Source organism: Mustelus asterias, chromosome 7, assembly GCF_964213995.1.
Source record: "Mustelus asterias chromosome 7, sMusAst1.hap1.1, whole genome shotgun sequence".
Lineage (NCBI taxonomy): Eukaryota > Metazoa > Chordata > Chondrichthyes > Carcharhiniformes > Triakidae > Mustelus > Mustelus asterias.
Window position 1 is genome coordinate 137,032,734 of NC_135807.1, and position 23,299 is coordinate 137,056,032.

Consider the following 23,299-nt stretch of genomic DNA (forward strand, 5'->3'; position numbering starts at 1 on the left):
CCTAATTAAACTTAAAACCTTCTGCCCTTACTCGGTCTGTATCCTTCTATTCCCTCTCTATTCATGTATCCAGATGCCTCTTAAATGTTGCTAATGTTCCTGCTTCTACCACCTCCTCTGGCAGCGTGTTCCAGGCACCCACCACTCTCTGCGTGAAATATTTCCCCCGCACATCTCCCCTAAACGTTCCCCCTCTCACCCTGAACCTGTGCCCCCTTGTAATTGACACTTCCACCCTGGGGAAAAAGCCTCTGACTATCCACCCTGTCGATGCCTCTCATCATTTTGTAGACCTCTATCAGGTTTCCCCACAGCCTCCATCTTTCCAGTGTAAACAATCCTAGTTTATTCAACCTCTCCTCATAGCCAACACCCTCGAGACCAGGCAACATCCTGGTGAACCTTCTTTGCACTCTCTCCAAAGCTTCCACATCCTTCTGGCAGTGGAATCATCCATTAAGAATCACAGATTGCACCTATTAGACGGAGGTCTTGGAATTATCTTGACAGAAAGTCTAAGGAGAATCACTCACTCTGGATTAGCTGTTCACACACTTGGTGAGCAATCATTCGAACGGCACTTTGTGGCTGGGTATCGCCCTGGAGAAAGCAAACAATACCATCAATTAGAATGTGCTTTCAATGGTCAGCAATAATATTAAACACAATCCAGGCATTAAAATTCAAACCATGAGTTGCGTTGTTTTTTTTTGATCCCGATACTGATATTATTACCAATGTAAGGGGAGGCCAAGGCCTAGTGGTATTATCACAAGACTATTAATCCAGAAACTCAGCTAATGTTCTGGGGACACGGGTTCAAATCCCGCCACGGCAGATGGTGGAATTTGAATTCAATAAAAAATATCTGGAATTAAGAATCGACTGATGACCGTGAAACCGTTGCCGATTGTCGGAAAAACCCATCTGGTTCCTTTAGGGAAGGAAATCTGCCGTCCTTACCCGGTCTGGCCTACATGTGACTCCAGAGACACAGCAATGTGGTTGACTCTCAACGGCCCTCTGAACAAGGACAACTAGGGATGGGCAATAAATGCTGGCCAGCCAGCGACGCCCATGTCCCACAAATGAATTTAAAAAACGATCAGCGAATTTCAGGCGTGAGGTGCACTGAGCACAATGCAAGTTTTTGTGATTTGCTTTACACCTGTTTTGAACACAATATCCCAGGTGTTCCAGAGGTGATGCTGTGAGGAGCACTGAAGCTGCCTGCCATTGTTTTTCTGACCCAACCCTTGTCCAGTCTTACGGCCGGGTTTTGCGTTCCAAGCTGAAGTATGGATCGTCAATGCAGACATCCACGAGAAAGACCATCAAGCACAGGAATAGACGGTCAAACACATGTCTCCATCCTTCTCATGACATTAGCTGCTGTTTTCAGGTAAGTTTGTTCAGGTTTTCAAGTCTGTATGTGAGTGAGAGTGGGTGAGTGACTATCAAGGGGTGGAGATTGTCAGGTGGTTGGGGGGTGGTGGGGGGGGGGGGGGTAGTAATGGAGTCAAGTCAGTTGGGTAGTCGGGTGGGAGAAGGGCTAGTTGGGTTGGGTCCGGGGCTAGTCAGGTCTGAAGGAAGGGAAGATGCACAAGACATCAAAATTAGGGCAGTACAGAGATCTTGGAGAGTTATTGAGCTGGAGGACATTATAGGAAACCTTGCAAGTTGTGCGGCAATTCAGTATGGCTAGGTTGGAGCTGGGGGGGTGGTGGTTATTCAGATCAGAGGGTGTAGTCGTGTCAGATTGGGGGGTAGTGGGTTAAGTCAGTTCTGTGCTCAGTTCACTTACAATGGTTAATCTTTGATTTGATTTGATTTATTATTGTCGCATGTATTAACATACAGTGAAAAGTATTGTTTCTTGCATGCTGTACAAAGCATACCGTTCATAGAGGAGGAAATGAGACAGTGCAGAATGTAGTGTTACAGTCATAGCTAGGGTGTAGAGAAAGATCAACTTAATGCAAGGTAAGTCCATTCAGAAGTCTGACAGCAGCAGGGAAAAAGCTGTTCTTGATTCGGTTGGTACGTGGCCTCAGACTTTCCTGACAGGAGAAGGTGGAAGAGAGAATGTCCGGGGTGCTTGGGGTCCTTAATTATGCTGGCTGCTTTTCCGAGGCAGCGGGAAGTGTAGACAGAGTCTAACGATGGGAGGCTGGTTTGCATGATGGATTGGGCTACATTCACGACCTTTTGTAGTTCCTTGCGGTCTTGGGCAGAGCAGGAGCCATACCAAGCTGTGATACAACCAGAAAGAGTGCTTTCCATGGTGCATCTGTAAAAATTGGTGAGAGTCGCAGCTGACATGCCAAATTTCCTTGGTCTTCTGAGAAAGTAGAGGCATTGGTGGGCTTTCTTAACTATAGTGTCGGCATGGGGGGACCAGGTCAGGTTGTTAGTGATCTGGGCACCCAAAAACTTGAAGTTCTCGGCCCTTTCTACTTCGTCCCCGTTGATGTAGACAGGGGCATGTTCTCCTTTATGCTTCCTGAAGTCGATGACAATCTCCTTCATTTTGTTGACATTGAGGGAGAGATTATTGTTGCCGCACCAGTTCACCAGATTCTCTATCTCATTCCTGTGCTCTGTCTCATCATTGTTTGAGATCCGACCCACTACAGTGGTGTCGTCAGCAAAGTTGAAAATCGAATTGGAGGGGAATTTGGCCACACAGTAATAGGTGTATAAGGAGTATAGTAGGGGGCTGAGAACACAGCCTTGTGGGGCACTGGTGTTGAGGATGATCATGGAGGAGATGTTGTTGCCTATCCTTACTGATTGTGGTCTGTGGGTTAGGACATTCAGGGTCCAGTCGCAGAGGTAGATGCCGAGGCCCAGGCCATGGAATTGGAGATGAGTTTCATGGGAATAATAGTGTTGAAGGCTGAGCTGTAGTCAATAAATAGGAGTCTGACATAGGTGTCCTTATTATCTAGGTGTTCCAGGGTTGAGTGCAGGGCCAGGGAGATGGCGTTTGCTGTGGGCCTGTTGCAGTGGTAGGCAAACTGTAGTGGTTCCAGGTAGTCTGAGAGGCTGGAATTGATTTGTGCCGTGACTAGCCTTTCGAAGTACTTCATAATGATGGATGTCAGAGTCACTGGCCAATCGTCATAAGGCACGCTGCTTGGTTTTCCTTAGGTACCGGGATGATGGTACTGAGTTAGGTAAGGCATTAACCAGTGGCACGGTGGTACAGTGGTTAGCATTGATGCCGCACAGCACCAGCGACCCGGGTTCAATTCTGACACACCCGGAGGAAACCCACGCAGACACGAGGAGAACACGCAAACTCCACACAGTGACCCGAGGCCAGAATTGAACCCGGGTCCCTGGCGCTGTGAGGCAGCAGTGCTAACCACTGTGTCACCTCATTAATCACCTTGGGAATTTCTACTAGTTACATCTATTCATGGGGCTTCAAAAATAACGTTGGATCTTCTGGGCACAAGGATAAATAAATTTTGAATGTTTTTATAATTTACTGAGGAACTGCCTACTGTATCTCAACTTATTTACGAGTGGCACGGTGGCACAGTGGTTAGCACTGCTACCTCACAGCTCCAGGGACCTGAGTTCGATTCCCGGCTCGGGTCACTGTCTGTGCGGAGTTTGCACATTCTCCCCGTGTCTGCGTGGGTTTCCTCCGGGTGCTCCGGTTTCCTCCCACAGTCCGAAGATGGGCAGGTTAGATTGATTGGCCATGTTAAATTGCCCCTTAATGCCCCGGGGTGTGTATGTTAGAGGGATTAGCAGGGTAAATATGTGGGGTTTCGGGGATAGGGCCTGGGTGGGATTGTGGTCGGTGCAGACTCGATGGGCTGAATGGCCTCCTTCTGCACTGTAGGGATTCTATGATGATTCTTATTGAAGAAAGTCATTTTCAGGAATTTAAAATGAAAACAGAAGATGTTGGAAAATCTCAGCGGGTCTGGCAGAATCTGTGGAGAGGGGAACAGAGTTAACTTTTCGAGTCCATATGACTCTTCTTTAGAGCTTGGAGGCGAGGCCATACAGAAAAGTTAACTCCGTTCCTCTTTCCACAGACGCTGCCAGACCTGCTGAGAATTTCCAACACTTTCTGTTTGTATTTCAGATTTCCAGCGTCTGCAGTAATTTGCTTTTATTTCAGGTTATTTAAAATCAGGCTACAGGTGATGGATCAAGACTTTTATTTCATGTGGCAAAGCCATTTTCAGCAGGCTTTACCAAGTTAACGCTCTTAAATGTATCACTGAGTACTTCTTAAAGCAAAACATTTTTTTTTAAACTACACTTTAAAGCTTGGCCGGATTGTCCTGATTGTGGGCAGATTTGCAAATGAGTTTTCAAAAAGGGTGCAATGAGTGTCGGAATCACTGGCTGTGCCCAAAGTGGAAACTCAATTCCCGAAAGTTCACCTTGGAGCTTTGGGGAACCTTGTTAAATGTGAAGTTTTAATAAACTCTCTGCTTGAGAGGGAAACTTTTCCCTGTGGGGTCATCACCGCGTGCCGATCTGCAGTCTGATGTGACGGTGTTTAATTGCCTTCACATGTTCAACATCAGTCCCTTTTTTATATAAAAGGCAAAATCCTTTTTGTGCAATATAATTTAATAAAGCCACAGAGCAGTGGAAAAAAACTGCAATGATGTTAAATCCCTGGGACACAATGTATTTGAATTACAAGTTTATCCATGAAAAACGCATCTTTTCCAATTCCCAAAACCATTCATAGCCAAGTGCAACTGACCCTCTTTATCAACCTGTTTTCAAAACAGCCTCACAAAGGACATATGAAGAGCATGTACTTGACATGGATTTTGAATAAATCTTGTTGAAGTGTTGTACTTTCAGATCATCAACAGTTCAAGAGCGATGTATCACCTCTTCTGTAGTCCGTGGATGATTTGTTTAAGTGCCTGGGCTCTTTACATTTCCATGCTCAACTTTGCAGGCAGCACTGCAACTTGTGTGAGCTCTTTGCAGGAAATTTCAGATTGCCGCACAACTTGCAAGGCCACGTTGTTTCCTCTAACCTCCTCCAAGGTCTCTGTGCTGTCCTAATTTTGGTGTCTTACGCATCTCCCCTTCCTTTGGGCTCACTATTAGTGGCTGTAGCTTTTTTAAAATCCATTTTATGGGATGTGGGCGTTGCTGGTTGGGCCAGCATTTATTGCCCATCCCTATCTGTCCACCATTTCAGAGGACATTTGAGAGTCAACCACATTGCTGTGGCTCTGGATTCACATGTAGGCCAGACCAGGTCAGGACGGCAGATTTCCTTCCCTAAAGGGCATGAATGAACCAGATGGGTTTTTACAACAATCGACAATGGTTTCATGGTCATCATTAGACTTTTAATTCCAGATTTTTATTGAATTCAAATTTCACCATCTGCCGTGGTGGGATTCGAACCCAGTTCCCCAGATCATGCTCTGGGTATCTAGATTACTAGTCCAGTGACAATACCACCATGCCACTGCCTGAGCTGCTGAGACCTGTAGTCCGAGGATTCCATTCCCTTCTCCAGTTCCCTGTCTTCCTTTAAGAAGCTCCTTCAAACTGACCTCTTTGACCCAGCTTCCGGTCAGCTGTATCCCAATATGCGGCTCTGTGACAAATTTTATTCGCTAATCGCTCCTGTGACACACTTTTGAATGGTTTGCTACATGAAAGGTGCTATATAAATGCAAATTGTTGTTGGCTTAATATGGATGCCATAACTTTGAAATGTTTGCTGCAATCGGACAGTTTCAGTTGGAGCTATTGAGTGTGTTTTCAAATTCAGAGGGGTTTCTACGGAGTATCCACAATGAGGAGGAAGTGCTCAGAGCAATTCACCTGGCCTAATGATGCATCTCTTTGTGGCTTTATTCATGGCCTTCTCCTATCAGTCACATTGTAAATGCACGTGTCAAGAACACACTCACACTCGCGCACACATGTGCGCACACACACACACACACACACACACACACACACTCACAGACCCTCTGCCGTCAGACCCTGCAGCGATACATTTACATTGAGTCCCCTCCCACAATCTGAGTCCCCTCATGGAAATGCCCCCCATACCCTTTGGCACAGGGCAGAGGGGTTTCCTGGATGGGCTTCTACTGAACGCTCCCTGGCATGCTTTATTGCCGTCTGGCGGTGGAGGTGTCTCTACGCGAGAATCTTCCCCCAAAACCACCGGAGACCTGGGGAGGAGGCTGTTGTACACAGCAATCCCGTACACGGGATTGGTGGACGGATTCCTAAGATGCAGCTTTTGGGGCCTTGTGGAGTCAGATGAACACAAATGAAACTCGTCCTGGGCTGCACGCCCCTTCTCAGTTTTCTGATAAATCTGTTACTTTCTGTTTCGTTGGCATTCAGCCCCACGCTCCTGAACTTCGAGCACCCAGTGAGAAGCGGGGGCGGGGGAGGGGGGGTGTGGGATCAGAACCTCCTCATGAACCAGCTCCTGGCATGGCCAAGCTGACCATTAATAGGTCGAGGCAGTCCCAACTGTCTGTGCCACTTCGTGGCCATGTTCACTGCTGGTTCACACTCGCACGCGCTCACACTCGCACACGCTCACACTCGCACTCGCACACACACACACACACACACACACACACACACACACACACACACACACACACACACACACACAGAATTTAATAAATTGGGAAACATATGTAGTTGGGTCACTTTCAATCTCCTGTTATAGTCCTGGCAATCAAGATTATCAAACTATCAGTGGCCAAGATTTAACTGCTCGAGGAGCTTCCACTAATAACAGAGTCAGCTTTTATATTTCTGGAATGAATTTCTGCATCTCCAGGGTATACTGCACGCCATAACATCTGGCAGAGCTAGCCAGGTGAAAGGGTAATGTTCCCCCTGCTCTTCCTGTCCCCCAAGCCCCCACCCCCCCCGGGAACGATCGATAGCTGATGCTCCCACCCACCCACCCTCCCCCGCTGCACCTCCCACGGCCCTCCTTGGAACAGCACATTTAACAGTTTGTTTTACAGTTTCTCTTTTCCTTTTTACTTCCAAAGGGTCCAGCTCAATATTTCAGCCTCTCCCCATTCCTGGTCCATGTAGCTTTGATTAAACCAGGTCCCGCTGAGGCCCGGTGGACACAGAATTCCTGGTGTGTGAGAGTCCCAGGCCCGGATTCCCATCAGCTTATGTCAACTGCTATATCGGGGCAGCCAGAATCTCTGACTGCATTAGACCCAACCCATATAAAGCTGGCACCTGGACCAGCCTCCCATCTCAGTTGTGTAAAAATATACTGGAAAAGCCTTTGATTTTAATGCCTTATTTTTATAATCGTACCAAATGTAGAAAAATGGAGGAGGCCATTCAGCCCCTTGAACCTGTTCTATCATTCAGTGAGATCCTGGATGATCCGTATCATAACCAGGTGTAAAGCACCTTGCTCCTGTAACCAATTCTGTCCTTCTTTGATTTTTTTTTTGATTTGATTTATTATTGTCACATTTATTAACATACAGTGAAAAGTTTCTTGCGCGCTATACAGAGGAAGCATACCGTTCATAGAGAAGGAAAGGAGAGAGTGCAGAATGTAGTGTTACAGTCATAGCTAGGGTGTAGAGAAAGATCAACTTAATGCGAGATAGGTTCATCAAAAGTCTGACGGCAGCAGGGAAGAAGCTGTTCTTGAGTCGGTTGGTACGTGACCTCAGACTTTTGTATCTTTTTCCCGATGGAAGAAGGTGGAAGAGAGAATGTCCGGGGTGCGTGGAGTCCTTGACTATGCTGGCTGCTTTGCCGAGGCAGCGGGAAGTGTAGACAGAGCCAATGGATGGGAGGCTGGTTTGCGTGATGGATTGGGCTACATTCATGACCTTTTGTAGTTTCCCCTCTGTCGGCAGTCTCTCAGGATCGAGGACAACTTATTTTGAATCTGGTTCCGGCACTGAGGCGGCTGATGCGTGATCCGCAGACTCTGCGTGTGCGCGGCAGGGGTCGGGGTGGATGAGGTTTCTGCACACCCGCCAACTCCTCGGCTTCAGCCAAGTCTATCAAAGTGCTCGGTGCCCTCCCGAACCCACCCCCTCCATTTCCAGGCCAGGGTCTCCTGCGGCCTCATGGAACGTTTGACCTCTTCATAGAATCTCTACAGTGCAAGGAGGCCATTCGGCCCATCGAGTCAGCACCGACCCTCTGACAGAGTGTCCCATCCAGACCCTCTCCCTCGCCCTAGGGAGGGGGTCTGCGTGCAGGATATCAGAGCTGTCCCCATGCTGTGGCGGGGTTTCCTGCTGCCACCCTTAATAATCTCATTCAACAAAAATCCATCAATCTCAACGCTTAAAATTACAAAGGAAATATTTGCAAGTGTATTAACATTGTTGCAACACCTGGCAACCAGGAAAGGTGAGGGCAGCACAGTGGCACAATGGCTTAGCACTGCTGCCTCACAGCGCCAGAGACCCAGGTTCAATTCCCGGCTTGGGTCACTGTCTGTGTGGAGTTTGCACATTCTCCCTGTGTCAGACTGGGTTTCCTCCGGGTGCTCCGGTTTCCTCCCACAGTCCAAAGATGTGTGGGTTAGGTGGATTGGCCGTGCTAAATTGACCCTCAGTGTTGGGGGACTAGCTGGAGTAAATGTATGGGGTTATGGGGATAGGGCCTGGGTGGGATTGTGGGCGGTACAGACCTGATGGGCCAAATGGCCTCCTTCTGTACTGTAGGGATTTGATGATGATAACATTGTTGCAACACCTGACAACCAGGAAAGGAATAAAAGGAACAGTTTCTTTTCCCCAACATTCTTCCTCTGTGCTATTTTTAAACTTTAGATGTTTTTGCTTCATTGTGATTTTTTAAAATATCCCCTATTGTTAGAAAAAGATGAACCTGATAAAAAGCAGCCGCCTTATTCAGTGGTTATTTTTGAAAGTGCCTCAAATGTTTTGCAAAAGAAGAGGTTTTTTTTATGAGAGTCTCCGTTACCAACCGGCGTACGGCCAGGAGACGATACTGGATGGTCACAAAAGAATGCTGTGAGCACCCACTGTCTTAGCAGAAGAATAATTGGCGATTGTTAAGATGCAATTCGTACTTCCTTGTGATGTTTAAAGGGGTGGGTTCGTTCCAGTTCACATAGGGAGATCCAAATTGCTGCGGTAACACAGACTTTTCCAAGCATGTTGTAACCTGGAGCGATGGATAGTGATGGTGGAGGCTCCACCATCCTCTCCATCACACGGCTGACCCAGAATCTCTCCGTTGACAGGTGTTGAAAGGATTTGCAAGTTGACGATCTGTCCTTTGCAGCCAGAAAGGACAGGTACACACATTGCGCCTGTTTTAAGCTAAACAGAACAAGTGACAGTCATTCACTGGTTCATTCCTCAGGGCAATGCCTTGGCCAATCAGAGTCAAGATGCCGGTTTAAATTTTTGAACTATTCTTGGCAACTATGCGTCAGACACCCTTAACTGGTGCATTCACCATTGCAACCCCTCTACCCATCAGAGTCTACTTGCCAACCAATTAGCACTCTCTTCTCATATAGATAATGTTCTTTTCCCTGACATTGGTATTCTCATGTTTGTCCTGATGAGTGCAAGATTAAAAGCTTCAACAAACAAAAGCAATAAAGCATTTCCAGCATTGTATAACATTGTATAACATTATATAACATTCTGCCACAGCAATTTTCAAACTGCTACCTTGCTGCCTTTGGTGTTAATCAGTGTTTACACACTGCAGGTCAAATACTGCATTCTACCAAACAATATGGAAATAAAGCTGCTAACACGGGTGATTCTGCTAAAATTCACACAATTAGAATAATTTATTATTGAAAATCAGCCGTCCAGAACTTACCCTCGGTCCTCTCTCGCCTTTCTGACCACCTGGACCCTGTAACAAAATGAACAGAGATATTGGATGATGTTGAAATACCCCTAGGTCAGAGACAGCTGTGCACAGAAAAAAGGCCATTCGGCCCAACTGCTCCATGCTGGTTGATATGCTTCACAAATGCTTCTTCCTAACCCTCTTTATCTCGCCCCATCAACGTGACCTTCTGTTCAGCTCTCCCTCTTGTACTTATCTCACTTTCCCTTAACTGGGGAATATATTTGGCAAGAAAATATCTGCAGATAATTCCACCCAGTCAGTCCACACTTCCTTTAGCAGACTTTGTAACTGTTGAAGTTGCTTTCTGTTTGAACTTCTGTGTTGTCGCCTATTTCACAGTCGGGCCCTTCCATGTGGTTTGCACATCTCCACGTGTATATTTACAGAGTAGCAGCGTCTCTGTGGCTTGTATCCACCGGGTTATCCGGGGTAGATTGAATCTGAAACTCTAGAAAATCTAAACATCCGTCAGCGTCTTGGTCCAAGTTCATAAACATCCCTGAGCACGGCAGAAATAAAGTGGCAATGCAATACTGTACAGGAATTAACCAGTTTGAAAAAGAGCTCTTCTAGGAAAATTGCGTCGCAGTCCATTTGGGGAGTCTGAGTTGCTATGGCAACACGCATTTTCCATGCATGTTGTGGTCTGGAGCCACGGACAGAGATGGTAGAGGCTCCAACTTGCTTTCCATCTCATGGCTGACTAGGAATCTCTCCCACTCCTATCACCTGTTGGAAGGGTTTTGCAGGTTGACATTTAATGTGTTTGGCCGCATTATGGACGCACCTTCCTTGGCCGTCTGGGGTGGGACTCGAACCCGGAGCTTCTGGCTCAGAGGAAGGGATACTAGCCCCACTGCACCACAAGACCTCCACCCTCAGGAACATTAGGAGCACATAATTACACAACTGCCCCTTCCACCATAAAGCTGAGTGAAGACACTGAGCCCAAAATTTCTGATAGCTTGCGAGCTGTCTTCTTTTATGCTTCTCAATGTAATGGGTATTCTTTAAAATGGAAACTCGTTGCTATTCATCATGAGAAGAGGGAGCAGGGACTTTGAATGAGTGACACACTAAAGTTATTTGTTTCCTAAAAGACAGTTCCAGTGGGTTTCGATCAGTAAATCTCCGCACTCTTCAAACAATGGTCTCAGCTGTTTAAAATTCCCCACAAGGTCCGAGTCTGGGGATTTTCCTGACCTGCCCCAGTAAGAACCGACAACTAAAAGAAAGGCAACCTCTCTGTGCATGTTTCTGCTTGCTGAGAAACCTTCTACTGATTTGCCTCGCAAGAAACATTAAAACTTGTAAAGTCAGTGCCTTTGTGAAGAGGAAAAGGCCTTTCAGTGTTTAAATTGAATAGGTGACATCGCTGAATGGTCTGAAAGGTTCACCGTGTACAAGAGTCCAATTAACAGAGTGGCAATAAATTTTCAAAGAGTTGTCAGGGGCTATTGAGAACCCTGGAAATGCCAGAAATGTCAAGCATTCAGTTAAGCATAATTAACTGGGGGAATGTTTAGTCGTTTGATTTTTGTGGCGGCTTCGCTGCACATAATTCAGAACCAGATAGCCAACAGAAAGCAGAGAGTTGGCATAAATGGGTCAGTTTCTAGTTGGCAGGATGTGACGAGGGGTGCGCCACAGGGCTCAGTGCTGGGGCCTCAACTTTTTACAATTTATATCAATGACTTGGATGAAGGGATGGTTGCTAAATTTGCTGATGACACAAAGATAGGAAAGTAAGATGTGAAGTGGACGTAAGGAGGCTACAAAGGGACATCGATAGGTTACGTGAGTGGGCGAGATCTGGCAAATGGAGTATAATGTGGGCAAACGTGAAATTGTCCATTCTGGCAGGAAGTATAAAAAATAAACATATTATCTAAATGGTGAGAAATTACAGCGTTCAGAGGTGCAGAGGGATCTGGGTGTCCTGGTGCATGAATCACAAAAGGCTAGTAATCAGGTGCAGCACGTAATTATGAAAGCTAATAGAATGTTAGCATTTATTATGAAGGGAATTGATTGCAACAACAGGGAGTTAAAAACAGAAAATACTGGAAAACCTCAGCAGGTCTGGCAGCATCTATGGAGAGAGAAACAGAGTTAACGGAGCTCTGAAGAAGAGTCATATGGACTCATAATTGTTAACTCTGTTTCCGGACCCTCACTCTGGTTTCTTTCCTTTTTTTCCAGTGAACAGGTGCATCAAAACTTTTCTCAGATCAAGATTTCCATCACAGATACACCAGGAATAGCTGGAGCTGGCTGGAGACCAAGAGGGTCAGAAGCAAGAAGAGTAAAGTAGGAGATAACCCATCTGAAACCCATCCTAAACCTTTGGTGTTCTACTCTGAAACAGCATAAGACCATGGCAACAGATTATCCCGAAGGTGAGATGAAGACGATGGATGGTCTGAAGAGGAAATCAAAAACTATAGCTTCCATTGGCTGTTCTCCGCCCTCACCCACGGCCAGGATTTTCCAGTCCCGCTGCAGTGAATGGAGACCTGGCTGAGCACCAAATTCTCCATTCTGGCTGGCAGAGGCGGCGGGATGTGAGCGGCCAGGGAATTCCACCCCTTACTTACAGTGGCCAGGAAATTTTCACAGCCAGGGAGGTTTCGTCCGTCGAAGGCAGGGTGGAAGCAAATCCAGGGATGTTCCTAAGATGCAGTCATTCAGCTCATTAACTCCTCCAACTCCAGAACTAGAGGTTGCCAACCCTCTGGGATTGTCCAGGAATTGGAGATTAATCACTGAGACATTGCCACAAGCCAACACAAGCAGAAATATCACCGCGGGGAGTGGGGTGGGGGGGCGAGGGGGGGGGGATCCGTCTTTATTCATTTACTTTGAACATTTTCAGGTATTGCTTATCGAACTGTTGGTGATGGGGAGAAGAAGTTGCTTGATCGAGGGTCAAGTTATCCAATCGGTTAATGAAGAGGCTGTTCACTTTCCATTTGGACATTGGAAGGTGGGGGGGCGGTGCTCTGTGAGGATGGACGAGCTGGGTGACCAATGGCAGCAGTGTGGAGGCGGGGCAGTCAGAAGCAGGAAGTCATGTGACGAACTCTTCAGGAACACATCCAGAGTTGGCAACCCTACCCAACATGGCTATCTGCCAGGCCGGGCCTGGCCCCAGTTATGGTCTCCACTCGACAAAGAGCTGCTTTTTCTTTATGTCCACACAAAGTTAAATTTCTCTAAATGTGGATAAATTGTCAAAAGGAAACATAAAAGCATCTTCTTGTGCTGAATTCCAATGGTCGCTGCTCTTCCTGTGTACGGAGCTGTCCACAACCGAGTGTAACAAAGTTTCACAGTCCAAACTCCAGTACTACCCACTGAAGCTCAGGGCTACAGCACGGAGTTGGTTACCATGGGAAACCTCTCAGGCTGTACGCTTTACACAAAGTGAACATTGTACATGTATGATATGGAGGCGCCGGCGTTGGACTGGGGTGGGCACAGTAAGAAGTCTCACAACGCCAGGTTTATTTGGAATCACGAGCTTTCGGAACGCCGCGCCTTCATCAGATGAGTGGAGAGAGGGGTTAACAAACACGGCATATACAGACAGAGAGTTGCAAAATCTTACCAACTGTCCTGACCCGGTACAATCCACACCCCTTGAACAGGTTGAAGGAATTGTCTTGAGCCAGGACAGTTAGTAAGATTTTGTAAGTCTGTGTCTATATATGCCCTGTTTGTGAACCCACCTCTCCGCTCACCTGGTGAAGGAGCAGCGCTCCGAAAGCTCGTGATTCCAAATAAACCTGTTGGACTTTAACCTGGTGTCGTGAGACTTCTTACTGTATATGTAACCTGTAAATCCAAAAGTAGTGAGATACCTCAGAGCGACACATGCTGCATTGAAAGAAACTAGTCTGTGCACTTCAGGTAATCTCAACTTTGAACTGTTACTCGGGACAAATTTTATGAATTAAGTATATTTTGGAAATAAAAATCAACCCTGAATCAAATGCAATATTTGTGGCTCTATTGCTGCAATCACAAGACTCACACCTGATCATTACAAATGTTCCAGCATACTCAGTATTCAAATATTGATCCAAAATTAAGGGCATATTTCCACAGTAAATGGTAACCAATGGAATAAGAAATGAAATTGCTGTCAGGTTTTTGCAATCAAACAATTCTTTACACTTTCCAAAGAGACAATCAGTTAAAGTTTGACTTACAGGAATTCCGATCTCTCCCTGGGTACCAGTATTGCCTGTCGCTCCGGGCGCACCGGGGACGCCTGGAGTTCCCTGTGAAGCCATTCAACAACACGTTAAACTCCCAGCACAGATGCACAAGCCACGTAAAGAACTCCATTTGGACAGCTTCAGTGAACAGAGAGGACCCTGCCTCATATATATGGGGCTATACTTATTGGAATTCAGAAGAATGAGGGGAGATCTTATAGAAACATATAAGATTATGAAGGGAATAGATAAGATAGAAGCAGGGAAGTTGTTTCCACTGGCAGGTGAAACTAGAACTAGAGGGCATGGCCTCAAAATAAGGAGGAGCAGATTTAGGACTGAGTTGAGGAGGAATTTCTTCACCCAAAGGGTTATGACTCTGGAATTCCCTGCCCACTGAAGCAGTTGAGGCTACCTCATTGAATGTTTTTACAAGGATAGATAAATTTTTGAACAGTAAAGGAATTAAGGGTTATGGTGAGCGGGCGGGTAAGTGGAGCTGAGTCCACGAAAAGATCAGCCATGATCTTATTGAATGGCGGGGCAGGCTCGAGGGGCCAGATGGCCTGCTCCTGCTCCTAGTTCTTATGTTCTTACGTTCTAAAACTGGGCGACTGACCGGGAAAAGGAAATGAGTATTCAACCTTACAAAAGGAGGAGTGTGGAGAACGAGGGTTTTCATATTGAACACGTCAACAATCTGGCTTATACTTAATTATTATGTTTCATTTAGAATTTATGCTGCTTGTTACAAAATTTTTCACCACATCAAAATGTGTATGTTCAAAAAACAATAATGTCAGAAGTGTTCTGCTCTTAGTCTAAATTAAACTTTGCTTTTAAGCTGGAATTGCATACCATGAATACAAATTGTAGCACGCAAGTAGTTTAAAAGTTTATTTATTAGTGTCACAAGTAGGCTTACATTAACACTGCAATGAAGTTACTGTGAAAATCCCCTAGTCGCCACACTCCGGTGCCTGTTCGGGTACACTGAGGGAGAATTTAGCACGGCCAATGCACCCTAACCAGCACGTCTTTCGGGAGGAAACCAGAGCACCTGGAGGAAACCCACGCAGACATGGGGAGAACATGCAGACTTCTCCCAGTCATAGAAACCCTATAGTACAGAAGGAGGCCATTTGGCCCATCAATTCTGCACCGACAACTATCCCACCCAGGCTCTATCCAGGTAACCCCACATATTTACCCCACTAATCCCTTTAACCTACACATCCCGTGACACTAAAGGGCAATTTAACATGGCCAATCAACCTAACCCGCACATCTTTGGAGTGTGGGAGGAAACCGGAGCACCTGGAGAAAACCCACACAGACCTGGGGAGAACGTGCAGACTCCACCCAGGCAGTGACCCAAGCCAGGAATCGAACCCAGGTCCCTGGAGCTGTGAGGCAGCAGTGCTAACCACTGTGTCACCGTGCACTAATGGTGGCATTTAGACATGGAAAGGATGGTACTTCGGGATACTGGAGGATTTTGATAATCTAATAATTTTATCTCGCAATAAAAGCAAATTACTGCGGATGTTGGAATCTTTGACAAAGGGTCATCTGGACTCGAAACGTCAGCTCTTTTCTCTCCTTACTGATGCTGCCTGACCCGCTGAAATTTTCCTGCATTTTCAGATTCCAGCATCCGCAGTAATTTGCTTTTATCATACTGTAATCATCTAATTTAACTGACAATTGTCAACAATTCCAAAAGGGGCAACTGGATCAGTATCTTTGATAAGTTTGGTAGTAATGGAAATTTCAGATGTCCTCCTCAAACATAACTCTACTTCCAGGTGCTATTAATACTCTGATAACCCTTACTGCACAGGCTAAAAGAGAAAGCTATCAAGCGAGTGAGCAGATAGAAATACTTAATATTTACAACATTGTCAGCTGCTGATTGGCTCATTCTTTAGCGAGGCAGATTGGGTGGGAGGGTGGTTAGGAGTGGAGATGGTTTTCAATTGCAAAACAAGAAATCACTGATCTGCAGTGAGTCAAATATCAGCAAATAATAAGATACATCACAGAGAGCAACATGAACTATTAAACAGCTACAATGAGAAACAACATGCTCATATTAAGTAAATAGCTGAACACATGCAAAGCAGGATACCAAACATGGAGGATCTCATTTAAGTGCTCTGGAATAATTTCCAGGCAACCTGTCTAAAGAAGGTTTACCAAACTGATTCCTGGGACGGTGGGACTGAAGTATGAGGAGAGATTGGCTGGAAGTTTACTGTCTCTCCCACCTCAGAATCGGAGCGGGCGAGACTCACAGAACGGAATATTTTCCGTTGGCCTCGGGCAGGATTTTACGAGCCTCGCACGAGCAAGGTTGTAAAATCCCGGCCATTGAGACAGTTAGGATTGTATCCACTGGAGTTCAGAAGAATGAGGGGGGGATCTCACAGAAACCTATAAATTTCTAACAAGGGTAGACACTGACAGACAGGAAAGGGGTGTCCAGAACAAGGGGTCACAGTCTGAGGATACAGGGTAGAATGTTTAGGATAGGGATGAGGAGAAATCTCTTCACCCAGAGGCTGGTTAGACTGTGGAATTCACTACCACAGGAAGCAGTTGAGGCCAAAACATTGGATGTTTTCAAGAAGAAATTAGATATAGCTCTTGGGGCAAAGGGGATTAAAGGATAAAGGGGAAAGGTGGGATCAGGCTATTGAGTTGGATGATCAGCCATCATCATAATGAATGGTGGAGCAGGATCGAAGGGCCGAATGGTCTCCTCCTGCTTCTATTTCCTATATTTCGATAATCCAGTTTGAAATTTAATTTATCAAAATGTCAATACTCTGGATCTTTTACAAAGCCCGGAAGAAACAGACTAAAAGCACCAACCATAAAATTATTTGTCTTTTGCCGCCAGGTTAAAATTGCTAAATATCCTAAAACATTAGCAATCATGGAATGGTTACAGCACAAGTAGAGGCCATTCAGCCCATTTTGTCCCTGCTGGCTCACTGCTGATGATTAAATCTGTCTCCACCACACTCCTGGGCAGATTCCTAACCACTGGCTGAGTGAAGAGTCTTGCCTCTTTTTTTTGCCAATCGCTTTAGATTGGTGTCATCTGCTTCTTTACCCATCCACCAATGGGAACAGTTTCTCCCTCTCTCCTCTGTCCAGACCCCTCATGATTTTGAGCACCTCGATCAAATCTCCTCTCAGTCCTCTCTCCTCCGAGGAGAACCACACCGGCTTCTGCAATCTATTCACGTTAACTGGAACTGTTCTTGTAAATTTTTTCTGCACCCTCTCTAATGCCTTCATATCCTTGAAAGTCTCTGAATAAAGGCATTAACTTCTGTTTCCAATTATATACAAGTAAGAATTGTCTTTGTATAGTGTGCAGTATTTTGAATCTGTATTTTATTAATCTTCAATTAACTCAGAAGCCAGGAAAAATTCCATTTCAACATTGCCTCCTATTGTTATGCAGCCTTGGTTCGAAAAAATGAAGAAAATCGGGCTCCTTGAAACAAGTATTCCAGATTTGAATTAAGTATTCACTCAGAAAGGTGAGGGAGTCCAGAACTAGGGGGTCATAGTTTGAGGATAAAGGGTAAACCTTTTAGGACTGAGGTGAGGAGAAATTTCTTCACCCAGAGGGTGGTGAATATGTGGAATTCACTCCCACAGAAAGTAGTTGATGCCAAAACGTTGCGTGATTTCTAGAAGAAATTAGATATAGCTCTTGGGGCTAAAGGGATCAAGGGATATGGGGGATAAGGGGGATCAGGATATTGAATTTGATGATCAGCCATGGTCACGGCTAGGAACAAGAAAATTAAAAAAATATATGAATGATATAAAGCAGCCACAGTGTGCAGATTTGGCTTTTTTTCATCATGAATAAGAGATTATCGACTGTCAAATCCAGACAGGTCCTATCTAAAGATCCTCCATGTTCTGTCATTACGCACGCATTACAATTCAAGAGGATGAAATCAGCTCACTCACATACTTACATTTAGCCAACTTGAGCAAGGTGCCAGACCATAACAAGCATTTTAAATCATTTCTCACATTATTGCTTATTTTGACTGACTCGTCCCTATTATAGTCGCTTAGATCAGCTGGCTGGATGGCTGATTTGTGATGCAGAGTGTTGCCAGCAGCACGGGTTCAATTCCCGTACTGGCTGAGGTTATTCATGAAGCCTTCTCAACCTTGCCCCTTGCTGAGGTGTGGTGATCCTCAGGTTAAATCACTACCAGCCAGCTCTCCCCTTCAAAGGGGAGAACAGCCCATGGTTATCTGGGACTACGGCGACTTTACCTTTACAGCAGTGGCATCTTTGCTTTGGGGAAACGGGGTTGAGCTCTGCTCCATGTTTAACCTGTCACCTGGTGTTTAAGCTTTGTCAGGGCTCCGACACTGAAACCCACACTAAATCCGGCTGTAAAATGCGCAACACCAATTTCACTCTCCAGGGGGCAGTTTCTCAAATCCGAGAGGCGCGAGACGCAGTGATATTATGCTGCTTTCAGGTAGCAAGTGACACAGGAAAGCCGCACGAGAGAACTCAAAGACCCCCTCGGGATGGGACAATTTTGACTTTGTGTGATCTGATCTAAAATGGGATCAGACGTTACATAGAACATAGAAAAAATACAGCACAAACAGGCCCTTCGGCCCACAAGTTGCGCCGGTCATGTCCCTACCTACCTAGGCTTATTATTAGGCTTACCTATAACCCTCAATCCTATTAAGTCCCATGTACTCATCCAGAAGTCTCTTAAAAGACCCTACCGAGTTTGCCTCCACCACCACTGACGGCAGCCGATTCCACTCACCCACCACCCTCTGAGTGAAAAACTTACCCCTGACATCTCCTCTGTACCTACCCCCCAGCACCTTAAACCTGTGTCCTCTCGTAGCAGCCCTGGGAAAAAGCCTCCGAGAATCCACCCGATCCATACCTCTCAACATCTTGTACACCTCTATCAGGTCACCTCTCATCCTTCGTCTCTCCAAGGAGAAAAGACCGAGCTCCCTCAACCTATCCTCATAAGGCATGCCAACCAATCCAGGCAACATCCTTGTAAATCTTCTCTGCACCCTTTCAATCATTTCCACATCCCTCCTGTAATGAGGCGACCAGAACTGAGCACAGTACTCCAAGTGGGGTCTGACGAGGGCCTTATAAAGCTGCATCATTATCTCCTGACTCCTAAACTCAATCTCTCGATTGATGAAGGCCAGTACACCATATGCCTTCTTAACCACCTCCTCTACCTGCGAGGCCGATTTAAGAGTCCAATGGACCCGGACCCCAAGGTCCTTCTGATCCTCTACACTGCTAAGAGTCTGACCCTTGATATTATACTCCTTCATCCCATTTGACCTGCCAAAATGGACCACTACGCAAGACGTCACAGCCCCATGATTTGCCTCGTGCCAGGGAAAGGCGGGTGCCAGGTGTGTAAGGCACTGAGATTATTAGCATTTAGCATTCACTGCATCCAGTAAAATGACATTCAGTTAGGAAGCTGATGGGTGAAATGTATGTTCATGCAGTCACTAGCAGCAGCAGCGAGAGGGCTCAGTGATGGTACATGTTGGAAAATAACACTAAACATCCAGTGTCTCTGTGTTAGAATGAGCGATGGAGATCCAGTAATCATAACCAGAGTTACATCTTACTTTCTAACGTGCCACATTAAGACACACTAGCTACTTATTCATCTCATATCTTTGATCACTTAATCCACAAAATGTTAGGATAAAATAGTTTAATTGAGCTTTTCAATATAATTTTCTTCACTTGTTCCACCAAGATCCTGGTCAACAGTTCACTAAATTTCTAATATGTCTGATTTGTATCTAGCAGGCAAGATTTCATTCAATCATCTTAATCAGACCTCTTGTGCTCTGTAATGCACAGACCTTTAGATTGACACAGGGCAATAGAGATTAATTGATTTTGATTTTTTTGATTTATTGTTGTCACATGTATTAGTAGAAGACTAAGGAAATTTGGCATGTCAGCTACGCCTCTCACCAACTTTTACAGATGCACCATAGAAAGCATTCTTTCTGGTTTTATCACAGCTTGGTATGGCTCCTGCCCAAGACCGCAAGAAACTACAAAAGGTCATGAATGAAGCCCAGTCCATCACTCAAACCAGCCTCCCATCCATTGACTCTGTCTACACTTCCCGCTGCCTCGGCAAAGCAGCCAATGTAGTTAAGAGCCCCAAGCATCCTGCACATTCTCCCTTCTATCTTCTTCCATCAGGAAAATGATACAAATGTCTGAGGTCATGTACCAACTGGCTCAAGAATAGCTTCTTCCCTGCTGCCATTAGACTTTTGAATGGACCTACCTCACACTAAGTTGATCTTTCTCTGCACCCTAGCTATGACTGTAACTCTACATTCTGCACTCTCTCCTTTCCTTCTCTATGTACGGTATGCTTTGTCTGTACAGCGCGCAAGAAACAATACTTTTCACTAATACGTGACAATAATAAATCAAATCAAGTATTGTTTCTTGCGCGCTGTACAGACAAAGCATACTGTACATAGAGAAGGAAAGGAGAGAGTGCAGAATGTAGTGTTACAGTCATAGCTCGGGGTGTAGAGAAAGATCAACTTAATACGAGGTAGGTCCATTCAAAAGTTTGATGGCAGCAGGGAAGAAGCTGTTCTTGAGTCGGTCGGTATGTGTCCTCAGACTTCTGTATCTTTTTCCTGACGGAAGAAGGTGAAAGAGAGAATGTTTATAAAATAAATCCTTTTTTTAAAACTGAGTAGAACAGAAAGTGGGACCTTAAGATTCCCCCGTAGAAGGTGCGGGATAAATATTTAAAAAGATTATTAAATAAATATTTGAAAATTAATGCATTAAGAAGTTACCAGGGAAAGAGGAAAGTTGGCAAGTTCACACGATTGTACATCCTGGAGTATTGAAGGAGAGGAATATTAATTCCAATTTTCTGAAGACTTTTGGAATAGTAAAGGCAAAGATGATAAGACAGGTGAAGAGTACAGATAACACCTGACTGGTATGTGTAGTTTTAGTTTCCTGATCTAAGAAAGGATATACTTGCTCTGGAGAAAGTGGAATGGAGATTCACGAAGGCAGGTTCCTGGCTTATGAGGATATTCTTATGAGGAGAGATTGAGTAGACTAGGCCTACATTTCTGGGGGTTTAGGAAACTAAGAGGAAATCTAATCGAAACATAAATAATACTAAAGGGCTTAACAAAGCAGCGTTGTCGGGGGAGATGATGGCCTAGTGGTATTATCACTAGACTGTTAATCCAGAAACTCAGCTAATGTTCTGGGGACCCGGGTTCAAATCTCACCAGGGCGTATGGTGGATTTTGAATTCAATAAAATAAATCTGGAATTAAAAATCTAATAATAACCATGAAACCATTGTCAGAAAAACCCATCTGGTTCACTAGTGTCCTTTAGGGAAGGAAACCTGCCATCCTTATTTGGTTTGGTCTACATGTGACTCCTGACCCACAGCAATGTGGTTGACTCTTAACTGCCCTCGGGCAACTAGGCTGACCAGCCAGTGATGCCTGTGCCCCACGAATGAATGAATTATTTTTTAAAGTACGCCTTTAAGCATGCCCTCACGTGGAAGTGTGTCATGTCTGTTTCACTTTGGTCTGAAGCCGAGCACAGGCGTGCAGCTCTGGAGCTCCGATGTCCTGAAGCTTTCTGTTCGCATGTGCCTAGAATTGATAAATGAACCTGCAGTGTGTTTACCCAATCCCTTACAAGCAATTGGTGCATTACACACATCATAAAGCAGTGAGAAACAGAGTGCTCAGCCTGTCCACCAAAATGAAATACATGGTGAACAGTCTTAGGTCATGCTACATGGCATGATTCACTAGGCTGGTGGGATAAGAGGAATATCTAATGGGGAGAGATTCAGTAGACTAGGCCTCTATTTGCTGGAATTCAGAATAAAAGGGGAAATCTAATTGAAACATATAAAATTCTAAGGGATTTGATAAGATAGTGTTGTAATACATCAACAGGTAGATGCTAAGAAGATGCTCCCCCTGGCTGGGGAATCTAGAACGTGGGGTCAAAGTCTGACTCAGATAAATGGTTGGCCATTTAGGAGTGAGATGGGGAGACCTTTCTTCCCTCAAGAGGGTTGTGAACCTTTAGTATTCTCCATCCCAGAGAGCTGTGGATTCTCACACATAGTCAAGACAGAGGCTGATTTTTTGGATACTAAGCAAGCTAAGGGATAGGAGGAATAGCACAGGAAGATAGACCTTACTGAATGTCAGTGCAAGTGCAGGAGGCCCTGATTTCTAATTGCTTGGTGTAATATCAGAGAAGAAAAATTGTTGCAAATGTTGTTGTTCATAGAATTCTCTACTTCATCACATAAAATAATATTGACACGGAAATTGGCCTGGGTCAGATGCTCTTTTGGAGAGTGGGTGAGACTGGATGAGCCGAATGGCCTCCTTCAGCGCTGTAGGGATTTAAAAAATTCATTCGTGGGACACGGGCGTCGCTGGCTGGGCCAGCATTTATTGCCCATCCCTAGTTGCCCGAGGGCAGTTGAGAGTCAACCTCATTGCTGTGGCTCTGGAGTCACATGTAGGCCAGACCGGGTAAGGACGACAGATTTCCTTCCCTAAAGGGCATTTGTGAACCAGATGGATTTTTCCCAACAATCTACAATGGCTTCATGGTCATCAGTAGATTCTTAATTCCAGATATAGTTTATTGAATTCTGCGGTGGCAGGATTTGAACCTGGGTCCCCAGAACATTAGCTGAGTTTCTGGATTAATAGTCTAGTGATGATACCACTAGGCCATCACCTCCCCTTCTAATGGTTCTATTACACAGAGTGGTGAACATATGAAATGGATTGCCAAAGTGATTTTTTTGATTTAATTTATTGTCACAAGTATTAGTATACAGTGAAAAGTATTATTTCTTGCGCTATATAGCAAAGCATACCGTTCATAGAGAAGGAAGGGAGAGAGTGCAGAAAGTAGTGTTACAGTCATAGCTAGGGTGTAGAGAAAGATCAACTTAATACATTTAGAATAATTATTGAAGGGAGTGAGTAATTCCGAGGGTTAAGTTGGGAGACCAGTTAATTAGTCTGAGTGTTTTTCCAGACCGGTCCATGTCTCGGTGTTTCGAAAGTGCGCT

The 23,299-nt window shown here is 45.2% G+C and overlaps 1 protein-coding gene across 2 annotated transcripts in view; it reads right to left on the bottom strand.

Annotated features, from left to right (window-relative positions):
* col14a1a (collagen, type XIV, alpha 1a) overlaps positions 1-23,299 on the bottom strand; it is a 245,891-nt gene that overhangs the window by 12,862 nt on the left and 209,730 nt on the right. For both annotated transcript variants that reach the window (XM_078216910.1, XM_078216911.1), the window contains exons 42-44: positions 14,100-14,171; positions 9,850-9,885; positions 534-600 (exon numbers count right to left, since the gene is read on the bottom strand). In XM_078216910.1, coding sequence (XP_078073036.1) covers positions 534-600; positions 9,850-9,885; positions 14,100-14,171 — 175 coding nt within the window. The remainder of the gene's footprint in view (positions 1-533; positions 601-9,849; positions 9,886-14,099; positions 14,172-23,299) is intronic.